At 51.8% G+C, this 11,386-nt stretch overlaps 6 protein-coding genes across 6 annotated transcripts; 4 read left to right on the top strand and 2 right to left on the bottom strand.

Annotated features, from left to right (window-relative positions):
• Nucleotides 1–3: 3 nt before the first annotated feature.
• On the bottom strand, nt 4–1,464 carry GL50803_004708 (uncharacterized protein; the record flags this gene model as incomplete). Its single annotated transcript, XM_001705694.2, has 1 exon — nt 4–1,464. The coding sequence occupies one exon, from the start codon at nt 1,462–1,464 to the stop codon at nt 4–6; it is 1,461 nt and encodes a 486-aa protein (XP_001705746.2).
• Nucleotides 1,465–1,550: 86 nt separating this feature from the next.
• Nucleotides 1,551–1,964, top strand: GL50803_0027193 (uncharacterized protein; the record flags this gene model as incomplete). The annotated part of the gene is made up of 1 exon (XM_001705695.1): nt 1,551–1,964. The coding sequence occupies one exon, from the start codon at nt 1,551–1,553 to the stop codon at nt 1,962–1,964; it is 414 nt and encodes a 137-aa protein (XP_001705747.1).
• Nucleotides 1,965–2,079: 115 nt separating this feature from the next.
• GL50803_004705 (uncharacterized protein) lies at nt 2,080–2,490 on the top strand (the record flags this gene model as incomplete). The annotated part of the gene is made up of 1 exon (XM_001705696.1): nt 2,080–2,490. The coding sequence occupies one exon, from the start codon at nt 2,080–2,082 to the stop codon at nt 2,488–2,490; it is 411 nt and encodes a 136-aa protein (XP_001705748.1).
• Nucleotides 2,491–2,562: 72 nt separating this feature from the next.
• On the bottom strand, nt 2,563–6,879 carry GL50803_0017097 (Ankyrin repeat protein 1; the record flags this gene model as incomplete). The annotated part of the gene is made up of 1 exon (XM_001705697.2): nt 2,563–6,879. The coding sequence occupies one exon, from the start codon at nt 6,877–6,879 to the stop codon at nt 2,563–2,565; it is 4,317 nt and encodes a 1,438-aa protein (XP_001705749.2).
• Nucleotides 6,880–7,065: 186 nt separating this feature from the next.
• GL50803_0017096 (Ankyrin repeat protein 1) lies at nt 7,066–9,348 on the top strand (the record flags this gene model as incomplete). Its single annotated transcript, XM_001705701.1, has 1 exon — nt 7,066–9,348. The coding sequence occupies one exon, from the start codon at nt 7,066–7,068 to the stop codon at nt 9,346–9,348; it is 2,283 nt and encodes a 760-aa protein (XP_001705753.1).
• Nucleotides 9,349–9,622: 274 nt separating this feature from the next.
• On the top strand, nt 9,623–11,365 carry GL50803_00112103 (Arginine deiminase; the record flags this gene model as incomplete). The annotated part of the gene is made up of 1 exon (XM_001705703.1): nt 9,623–11,365. The coding sequence occupies one exon, from the start codon at nt 9,623–9,625 to the stop codon at nt 11,363–11,365; it is 1,743 nt and encodes a 580-aa protein (XP_001705755.1).
• Between the last annotated feature and the right edge of the window lie 21 nt (nt 11,366–11,386).

Below are 11,386 nucleotides of genomic sequence, written 5' to 3'. Positions count from 1 at the left end.
GGGCTAGAGGGGGATGTCTATTTTCGTAATCCAGTCGCGTACAATATTAGCAACCTCTTGTGAACTCAATGAATTTATCAGTGGATCAGAGCGCACTCGGATAGCAGTATTTAGAGAGCGCTCCATTTCTGCCATGGTGCGCGGCATCTTCGGTGTGATGGAGGAGAGAGCCTCGTTTGAATTCAGGTTAGTCCGGGTCATGATGGCGGCAAGTTCCCGACAAGTCCCCGCTCCTGCTGCAGGAGCGGAACCCGAGGAAATGCTTCGGGGGATGGCACCGCTAGTGTATCGGTAATCTGGTGGTGGAGACGGCGACCAGGACCGCCGGCGGCCCATTTCAACGTCAAAGTACTCAGCCATCGTGTAGGGGCTGATAGCCCTCGTCTCCAGGTCGAGGGTTGCAGCCAAGAGCTTAGATAAAAACGCTTCCAGATCAGTCCTGCGCTGAAGAAGCATTTGCGCCAAAGTCCGCAGCTTGTAGAGTTCTTTGCACTTAGCATAGACGAGCTTTTCGAGAGACTTTATTTCGAAGAGGAGATCTGCACGTTCCTTGTTGAACTTCGAGATGAGATTGGCGATAAACTCACTAGCCTCGTTTTTCTCCCGCTTAAAATCGGACGCCTGCTCTTCGAGTTTTGCTTGAAGATGCTTGACAGTCATTTTGAGTTCTCCTATCCTCATTTCTAAACCTCTGCTGATGTCCATTTCAAACTTTTCTATTTCGTCGCAGTTTATATGCCCGGAGACAGATGCCTTGGCCATGGAGAGCTGAGAGGTCGTTCGTGAGCGGCTCACGCTGGTACCAGGAAGCTCTGACTCCATCCTGCTGATTGTGGGAACCCGCCTCGTACCTGTATTGCCGCCCGAACCCTTCAAAATAAGAACTGACTTCTGCAAGATTTGGTTCTGGTCTCTGAGGAGGCGCGTTTCGGTGGAAATGTTCTCATTGGTGGCCCGGATTGCTTCCTCAACGGCAGCCTGGACCTCTGCACGGTGCCTGCTTTCGAGCATTGCCCGCTGCTCTGCCGCCTCTGCAAGGAACTGCTTTCGATCTACATCGAGGAGAGTTTCTAGGTCTGACACTCGAGACTCTGCTATTTCCAGGCGGCGAGAAAGGTTGATCCGTTCGCTGGCATAGCTGGACAGGGCATCGAGCTCCTGCTCCATTGCTTTTGTGCGGTCCCGCTCTCGTGATAAGTTGGCCTTTAAATCCCTACATTCAAGCATAAGGTCCTCAACACGCTTTGTAGCATGCCTTTCTGTTGTAAGCTGAAATTCATCCATCTTCGCCTCTAGAGCTCTGTACCGGGCCCTCTCGCGTGCACACTCATCTTTAAGGCTGTTTGACGTGTCTGCAAGTTTCTTCTCAAGAGAAAAGACCCGCTGTCTCAACTCATAGTTTTCCTTCTGCAGAGTTGAACATCGCTCCTGCAGAGCGGTGCTCTCTATGTCTGTCGCCCCCATGTACGCATTTGTCATGCCACTCAGACTGTCCAGACTTTTCGCCTAGCTTCGATGTAATTTTAAAGCAGATTTTGGGCCACCGCTCAATGGCTGATCGCACAGATGTCCTCTCAAGCGTGATCAAGTGGATCAGCGTTGGTTCCTGCACAGCAGGGGCTCTTGCATCTGCGTCTCTTCTTTTCCAGGGCTCATATGTGGGCGACTTTCTGCTACACTTAGTCTTATCCATGTGGCTTGTCCTCATGGGTCTTGCGGATTTCAGTTTGGAGCCGGCAAACACGCTCAATGCTAAGTATATCTCAGAGACAGGAAGAATGCCCGTAAAGCGGGGCGCTTGTATGATCATAATCTCGCTTATGCTCCCTTGCTACACTACCTGGACGCAGCTTTTAGCATCTGTTACAACACTTTTCATTCTCACAAAGGTGCTTTGGATCATCTTACTCACGGGAGGAGCCTTGGTCATGATTTTGGGAATAGCTCTTCACTTTTGCGCCTGACTCCGCCCACTCTCCATGCTCGATCTATAACGTGCTTGTTGCCTGAGATCGGCGACTGCAATGCGAAAATCGGCTTGCGGACAAATTTAAAAAATACTGTTGCGAGGAATTTAAAATGACTAAGGCGTCCGGTTGCGCGGGTGAGACTGCGAAGTGGTTCACGGTCGTTGGGGCTGCTGCAGGCGGCATTGGTATGCTCACTAAGATGCTGCTGGGCACCGACCATGTCGGGAATCACGTCTACCAGCTTGCCCTCCTCTTCTGGATGGTCATCACTCTCATCTCTGATTTCGGGACGGGCTTTGGGGACTCCTTCATCGAGAACTCCTGGTCTGGCTTTATCGCCCACCACCTTTTCCGCGGTGCCATGATGCTTTGGTGGGGCCTGGCGCAGCCTTGGTATGAGAATTGGTCCTCCAGTATGCCAGTAGAAACCTGGTTCACTCACGTCGCTTTTGTTGTACTTGTAGTGTGTGCTATCTGCGTCATCATAATCGGCTCGCTGGCCATGTGCGGAGTTTGCTAACCACCTTAGACTTATTCTTCTGATCGTCTCTAGTAAATTGCTTTGGTGCGGTGTGTTTACATCTCCTCTGCCCTAAGGACGGTAGTTGTTGATGCACTCGAGGATGGTGCTCGTCTTCGCAAAGTCTATCGCGGTCTTTCCGCTGGAGTGCCTGATATCATGCTCGCGAGGAAGCAGTGCGCGCACACACTTAATGAACGACCATTCTGCGGCAGCCATAAGGGCCGTGTATCCTGCCCCAGCAGCGAACCGCTCATTTGTCTGCATGCGCGCCTCGCGGTCCAGGAGCGCCTCAACACATGCCACCTTGTTGAATCTGGCTGCGCTCATCAGAGCAGTCCATCCGTTGGCGCAAGAGCAGCCTCCCTCAACGTCGATTAGCAGGTCTACGATCTCCACACTTCCTGCCTGCGCTGCAAACATAAGCGCCGTCTGACCCTCCCATGAGTCGCGCATCGTCCGGCGCATCCTTGCTTCCTTCTCCTTGAGCAGCCTTGCACACTGAACATGCCCACGCTCGCAGGCGTACATGAGCGCCGTCTTCCCGTCGACATCAACAAGTCCGCCCTGACTTGGCAACAGACAGTAAACCGATACGGCGTCTCCCTCTTCTGCGGCGCGCATGAGATCTGTTCGGCCGTGGAAGTCACGCGTGAGTTGGCCCACAGCAATCCCTTCTCGCTCTGCTAAGAACCGGGCTAGTTCTTGGTTGTTGTAATCGAGCGCGAGTCTAAGTGCGGACGTTCCATCCAGCATGCGGATGCCACCCTCTGTGGGCACCAGGATGCGTGCAGACTCTGTGGCACCTGCCCGAGATGCGATCATCAGGGCCGTTTCCCGTTCGTTGTTCATAATTGTAGCCTCCTTGGGCATGAGGACCTGCACCGCATTGACGTTATTTTTCTCAGCTGCAAGCATGAGCGCGGTGTAGCCCTTGTTAGTGCGCATTCCTGATTCCCTCTCCAAGAGCTGCAGAATGGCATTGGGATTGTTGCAAACCGCAGCATACATGAGCGCAGTCATGCCATCCTTGTCCTTCATTCCGACGTAGTTCTCAAGATAGAACCGAAGCTCTGTCATGTCATCAATGGCCGCTGCACCCATCAACGGAGTCCAACCATCAAACTGATGGAAGCCATTCTCTTTGCGATAGAGAGCGCGGGCTGCGTTCTTATTCCCTCTGATGCACGCATTGTGAAGGGCAAGATGGCCCGCCTTGTCCTTAATGAGCCCTGCATGCTCCACAAGTACTGCGCATGCTTCTGCGTGATCAAGATTTGCAGCAATGTGCAGAGCCGTGTTGCCCTCTGTGTTCCGCATCTGACCCTCTTGCTCCGAAAGTAGCTTGCAGATCCGCACATGGTTCTTGGATGCTGCTATCATGAGTGCAGTTGTACCATCTGGCATTTTCAAGCCCTGCTCATGTTGCGCAAGCTCGACTGCAACCTCGTAATTATCCCGTTCAGCGGCACACATGAGCGCCGAGCGGCCCGTCGCATCCTGAAGCCCGGACTCCCTTTCAACAAGCATTAGGGCTGCGTCTGTGTTGTTCATTTCTATTGCGGTCATCAGAGCAGATTCGCCTCTGTTATTTTGGACTCCAGCTTCGACAGGCCAGAATCGGCGAACAAGGTCCATGTTGTTATTTTTAACAGCACGGATAAGGTTGGTGTTTCCATCAGCGTCCCGCTTAACGTTCTCGCGATTTGGTGTAAGGCCTGGAATAACGATTTGCATGGGCCCGTTTGTCCCCATCATGCCCATGTTTTGAGGTGGAAGGGACCTGAGTAGTTCATTCTCGCGCTCAAGACGCTGAATCTGCGCTTTGTATGTGTCCAGCTCGGTTAAAAGATGCTGGGAGGAGGCCTGGCTCTGCATAGTACGGGAGTTTATCTCTGTCATTAGGCTAGCGCGCGTTTTATCTAGCTCAACTTTGAGTGTCACATTTTCGTTTCTGAGTCTTTCAAGCTCGTAGGTGGTCTCCGGAGGAACAACATTAGTGATGACAGATTGGGGCTGTGGTGGAGGTGGCTGGTTATGAAGGGCATTCTTGAGCATAATGTTTTCCTGCTTTAACGTCTCAATCTCTGTAGTGAGGCTGTGAAGCAGTCCTGTGCTAGTGTCATGCACCTGAGTGCGCATGGCCTCTCTGAGGCTAGCATTTTCTGAGCGCAGCATGCTGATCTCTGTTGCGTCTGACACTGAGTTACCAAGGGGTTGATTCTGATTGCTCTGAAGACGATGAATTGTGGAGCGCAAATCGATATTCTCATTTGTGAGTCTATCCAGCTCGCGCTGAAGCTCAAGTGGTGGGTGGTTGGGCTGTACAAGTTGCGTGCTATGTAAAGTTTCTACCGAAGGGGCAAGCTGTGCAGTCGCCAGTTGATGCTTGAGTGTCTGATTCTCCTGCCGCAGAGACTCTATCTCCTGGATAACTGCTGGTGGTATGGATCCGCCATTTCCATGCAGAGTGGGGTTGAGAGTAGGCGAATATCCGTCTTGGTATGACGGCTGGTGCACAGAAGCTGCTTGGCCAATGGCACGCCTATATTCTATGTTCTCCGCTGCAATAATGTCATTCTGTCGAGTGAGTTGGTCAATAAGATCCTGAGGGACATATGTAGAGGTGCGGGACCGAAGCGCGTCGCGCAGAAGAACATTTTCTGCTCGGATGGTCTGAAGATCCTTCTCCATGTTGAGGGTAAGAATTGAGTGCTTAAGCAGGATTTCGTGCCTAAGAAGATCATTCTCGACCCTAAGCTTATCTAACCGAAGTATTTTCCCATCAATGGACTCTGGGTCAGTGTCTAAGGCTACAGGGTTCACGCGCATCCTTATGACCTCACGCAGATCTGCATTTTCTAACCGAAGTAGGTCGAGCGTCCGCTCCCTCTCTGGATCCTGCTTTGATCTTATTACATGTGGGCCGTTAAGGTCTACCTTTTCTTGTGAAGTGTAGTCCCTAAAAGAGTGTGTCATCGAGGACTGTGCTGCCAAGCCAGGATACGGTGGCTGATTGGCTTGCATGTTTCTATAGTAGTCAAGCTCCTGCTTCAGCGCTCTGTTCTCGGCCTGAATGTCCTGCATCTGGGCGTGGCCTTGCTGAAGGACAGCCATATTCGAATCGTATGGATTGCGATTCCCAGCTTGTCTGAGCTCGGTGATTGTGGTATTCAGTCTGTCTATTTCATGACGAGCGTCCTGAAGCTCTCCTGCCAACTGGGACGCGCTGGTGGCCATGTTCTCTGCATCTCCACGCGTGGCTTTGTTGTCTCCACGCAAATAATCTAGCTCTCTTCGCATGTCATCGATCTGCCTGTTTAGTGTTGAGATCGTCTGCGTTCGCTGCTCCTGAATTTCCCTAGCTTCTATCAGCTCAGCTCGGAGGGCCGTGACCTCCGTATCATCGACACGATTGTAAGCTGACTTTGCCTCCTCCAGATTTCTGCGAGTGTGCTCTAGCTCCTGCTCAAGCTTCTCTTTCTGATGCCAAAGATCGTCATACTTAGCGTCCAAGTTGTCGCCATGCTTAGAGCTATTGCCAGTGTCTCTCTTTTGGATTGTCTGGCGCAGCATATCGTTTTCGCGCTCCAGTTCCTGAATTCTTGCCTCCAGCTCAGCATCGTTTGGTGTTTCGCGTAGCCGCCGCTTGTCTGTAGCTCGCAGCCTTTCGACCTCTTCATTCAGCTTGGCATTCATCTGTTTGAGCGATTTATTTTCTTGTTCTAGCGAGTTCTTCTTGTGACTTTTGCTGGAAGAGCGCGACCTTGTCTGTCCGGACGGGCTGCCAGTAGTCATACTATCATCACCATATGTGTCCTTTTCTGCCTGGTAAATCATAGACGCTAGGTAATCGACGACATGCGAATGGCCCTTGTCATAGGCCACAGAGATAGCGTTCTCGAAGTCGCTAACAGTAAGGGACGGGACTTCTGCAACAAGCAGTTGCACGCACTTGAGATGTCCTCCGTTTGCTGCGTGGTCAAGAGCCGTCCACCCCAGATCGTCTGTAACGTACTGTATGTGGCGCAGGAGCATTTTGGTAGCGGAAAGAGAGCCATTAGCAGCCGCGATCATAAGTGCATTCTGGCCATCCTTGAGGATGACGTCACTCTCCACCTTTGCAAGGACTTCACACGTATCCTTGTTATCAAGCATCGCAGCAATCATTAATGCGGTCAGCCCATCCTTATTGGTGAGCTTCGCCTCAACGGGCATGAGAATCCGGATCATTTCCATATCGCTGTTGCGAGTGGCCAACATGAGCCCAGTTTCCCCATCCACGTCTGTGGACTTGCTGAACTTCTTCATGGAAGCGCGCACAGTCTCATAGCGATGCGCGAGGATACTTGCAAACCACTCTTTCTTGGTACTAACGGAGAAATTCATAGCGCGGACTCCTTCTTTTTTGTAACTTTTACAAGGAGTCGATAAGATTTGAACCATAGCCGACGTAGGGTTTTCTGCAATCCTGCCGGGGTGTATACTTGCTCAGTGTAAATCTTTAAGTAATCTGTATTATCTGACTTCTGAGGCGACCTTTACTTAATCCCGCCAAAAAAGTTTATTGTCTCCATGCCCACCTTTTCTTCCCAAGATTGGTTCCATGCGATTTCTACGCGGCGACACGATGTTGTCAGTGTGCACTTGAAAGAATGTGCGGGGAAGAGGAACACTTTCGGTGAGACGGGCTTGATGTGTGCAGTGCGACAGGGAGACGCAGAAACCGTAAAAATCTTGGCTCCCAAGGAGTGCGGAATACTTAGTCAGACGTCTCATTCTACTGCATTGATGATGGCATGCGAAGCAGACCACGCGGGCCTGGTAGAGATCTTGGCCCCCTTCGAGCACAAGGACACCATGCCAGATGGTAAGACAGCCTTTATGGTTGCGGCCCATGCTGGGGCCATTAACTCTATCAATATTATGCTCAAATACGGCACTAGGGAGCAGGACCAGAGCAACCGCACTGCTCTTGACTACGCAGTCATGTCTATGAAGCAAGGGATTGTCATATCTCTGGGATTTTCTGGTATCTTCAGGCCCGACGACATTCGCCAGGCGATCCGCACGGCAGGAGAGTGCAAGAACATGTTTGCACCTAAACTTCTCAGGCTTGCCTTGCAGCACCTGACAGGCCAAGAATCAGATGTCCCTGACCTCACCTTTGAAGTGGAGAACCTTAACAAAGAGATTGCTAGCTTTAGAACCTGTCTTCAAGAAGTGATGGGCGAGGATCGGAACTATTACCTCAATACGTTCAACGGGGGTCCAGAGCCTTCTAATCTGTTGATAAGCCGCTTCGTCGATCATATGCACCGCATACAAAGTCAACTGGAGGAACTGGCCTCAGTGACTGCTAATTCGCAAATAAACACCAGCAAGGGCAAAACAAAAACATCAGCTAAGAAAGACAAGTCAAACATCTATGATCTCGAGGAGGAGAATGCACAGCTGCGCACGAAGGCTGCAGCGCTGGAGTACATCATAAGAAGCCCTGTCTTCAAGAGCCACACAGGTTACAATCTGACGTCAGAAGACATCTGTGATCGAATCAACGCAGAAATGATGCAGAATGCTGCCTACATCAAGGAGCTTGAACGACAGATAAAGGACATGCGCGCAGAAAGACAAAGAGAAATGAACCAGGTCACCTCTATTGTCGGGCTGAAGGATGACTATGAAAAGGCTCTTGAGAAGCTTCAGAAAACGCAGAGTCTTCTTGACAGCAGAACCGATCAACTAAAGACGTACAGGATGTACATGGGAGAAAAGTCTCCACTTATGCCTCAAACAGAGCCTGATTTCGTATTTCGTCAACGCACTATGAGGGCAGCACCAAATTCGGCTACATCTGACTACCACGGAATGTCGGCTACCTCAGCTTCTAACAAGTCCACAGAGAGGCGCGCCCTGACCTCTCATCGCTCTCGCACAAATCAGCATCTGTCCAGCGATTCTATGCATGCTAGTGCCAATAGTAGCGGACTCTACGATTCAACGATGGCTGATCAAAGCAACATAGTTAGAGAGGTTACCACCGTGACAACGACAACAAAGACTTACAGTCCAAATGGACGTACAGGAACGCTTCGTGATCGTTCTACTTCTCGAAGTCAATCGCACACAACACGTTCGCGAACTGAATTAGAACGCACACAGGACAAGGATAGAGATGGCGATAGGAGTGGTGACAGAAGCCTAACAAACAGCTTTGGCCTTGATAATAGCATGAGGAATATGCAGGCCATGTCGGAGCTCTCTACATCTCGCCGTCGTCGCCTTAGGCCGATTGTCGATCCAACGCCCAACGGATCGTACCACTCTTTTAACACAAGCAGGTCTGCGAGCCGCGATACAACCATTAGAAACGCTAATGATTCGTATGGGTCCGGTAAAGCTAGCGATCACCAGAGCCTCTACAACTCGACCGCGGAAGTGGAGCACCCCTATGAGATTAAGACATCATTTGAGTCTCACACAGAGTACGATCATCCTGCGCCCATAACAAAAGACGTTCCTCGTGAAGCTTCTTTGCGCACCACCTTCACCAATCAGGCGGATGACTACAATGAGTATACCTCGCGCGGAACCAACTTTAATCCCGCCCACGCGAATCCAGAGGTCCACAATGACTCGCAGGCGCACTTCGACCCGCCGTCGTTACTGACAAGCACTTCATTTACTGACAGGGCGCACACTGCGCAGCCCTCGCATCTGAGACATGAACAGCCCTACTCGGATCCGATATACTCTGCCATCACCGACAGAAACAATTCGTCCTTGGATAGGCCGAATCCTTGGATGGCCAGAGGTAGTGGAAGCCAGTGGGAAGACAGACACCCCCGCGTTCTTTGATTGCATTGGGGCGGAGGGGTCCTCGAGCCCCTTAAGGTCCATCACGTCCTCACTTAGGGGAGGTTATACAGTAAACTGTGGTCTGTAACTGTAGATCCACCGACACCGGTCAAAGAGATTCAAAGAGGATTGGGGGAGGCTGCGAAACGCGGCGTGTAACTGCCAATAGAAAAACGCCAACCTGGCATTTAATATATTTATTATATGCTTTTTGAGAAGAGCTAAACGTCTACACGTGAGGTGTGTAAACTTCCGGAGAAAAAAATCCTAGTACATGACTGACTTCTCCAAGGATAAAGAGAAGCTTGCACAGGCAACCCAGGGGGGAGAGAACGAGCGCGCAGAGATAGTCGTCGTGCACCTCCCTCAGGGAACGTCGTTCTTGACCTCTCTCAACCCCGAGGGGAACTTGCTTGAGGAGCCCATATGCCCCGACGAGCTCAGACGCGATCACGAGGGCTTCCAGGCCGTTCTCAAGGAGAAGGGGTGCCGGGTTTATATGCCGTACGACGTCCTCTCCGAGGCCTCTCCGGCTGAGAGGGAGGTCCTCATGGATCAAGCAATGGCCTCGCTGAAGTACGAGCTCCATGCCACAGGTGCACGCATCACCCCCAAGATGAAGTACTGTGTTTCGGACGAGTACAAACGCAAGGTCCTTTCGGCCCTGTCGACCAGAAACCTTGTAGACGTGATTTTATCCGAGCCCGTCATCCACCTAGCTCCTGGTGTCCGCAACACGGCTCTCGTTACCAACTCTGTGGAGATCCACGATAGCAATAACATGGTCTTTATGCGTGACCAGCAGATAACCACCCGGCGCGGAATAGTCATGGGCCAGTTTCAGGCGCCGCAGAGGAGGCGCGAGCAGGTCCTGGCCCTGATCTTCTGGAAGCGCCTCGGGGCCCGCGTCGTGGGAGACTGCCGTGAGGGAGGACCGCACTGCATGCTCGAGGGTGGGGACTTCGTGCCTGTGTCGCCCGGGCTGGCGATGATGGGTGTGGGCTTGCGCAGCACCTATGTCGGAGCGCAGTATCTTATGTCTAAAGATCTCCTCGGGACCCGGCGGTTTGCTGTCGTCAAGGACTGCTTTGATCAGCACCAGGACCGTATGCACCTTGACTGCACCTTCAGCGTCCTCCACGACAAGCTAGTGGTGCTCGATGACTATATTTGCTCCGGGATGGGCCTGAGGTACGTCGACGAGTGGATTGATGTCGGTGCTGATGCAGTGAAAAAAGCAAAGAGCTCCGCAGTCACTTGTGGAAATTACGTCTTGGCGAAGGCAAATGTTGAGTTCCAGCAGTGGCTCAGCGAAAATGGTTACACGATCGTCCGCATTCCTCATGAGTACCAGCTTGCATATGGCTGCAATAATCTCAATCTGGGAAACAACTGCGTCCTCAGCGTCCACCAACCAACAGTGGACTTCATCAAGGCAGATCCTGCGTACATCTCATACTGCAAATCAAACAACTTGCCGAACGGGCTCGATCTAGTTTACGTTCCGTTCCGAGGAATCACCCGCATGTACGGCTCTCTGCACTGCGCATCTCAGGTTGTTTACCGCACGCCGCTGGCCCCTGCTGCCGTCAAGGCGTGTGAGCAGGAGGGTGACGGAATTGCCGCCATATATGAGAAGAATGGCGAGCCAGTTGATGCGGCGGGGAAGAAGTTTGATTGCGTGATCTACATTCCCTCAAGCGTGGACGACCTTATTGATGGTCTGAAGATCAACTTGAGAGATGATGCTGCTCCCAGCAGGGAGATCATCGCAGATGCGTACGGGCTCTACCAAAAGCTCGTATCTGAGGGAAGGGTCCCTTACATCACGTGGAGGATGCCGTCGATGCCTGTTGTCAGCCTGAAGGGTGCCGCCAAGGCCGGGTCTCTGAAGGCCGTCCTGGACAAGATCCCGCAGCTCACGCCCTTTACTCCCAAGGCGGTTGAGGGTGCACCTGCAGCCTATACGCGTTATCTGGGCCTGGAGCAGGCTGACATCTGCGTCGATATCAAGTGAAACAGTGAATTGTAATTCAGA

Source organism: Giardia intestinalis, chromosome 3, assembly GCF_000002435.2.
Source record: "Giardia intestinalis strain WB C6 chromosome 3, whole genome shotgun sequence".
Lineage (NCBI taxonomy): Eukaryota > Fornicata > Diplomonadida > Hexamitidae > Giardia > Giardia duodenalis.
This window is presented reverse-complemented; position numbering and strand designations above follow the sequence as displayed.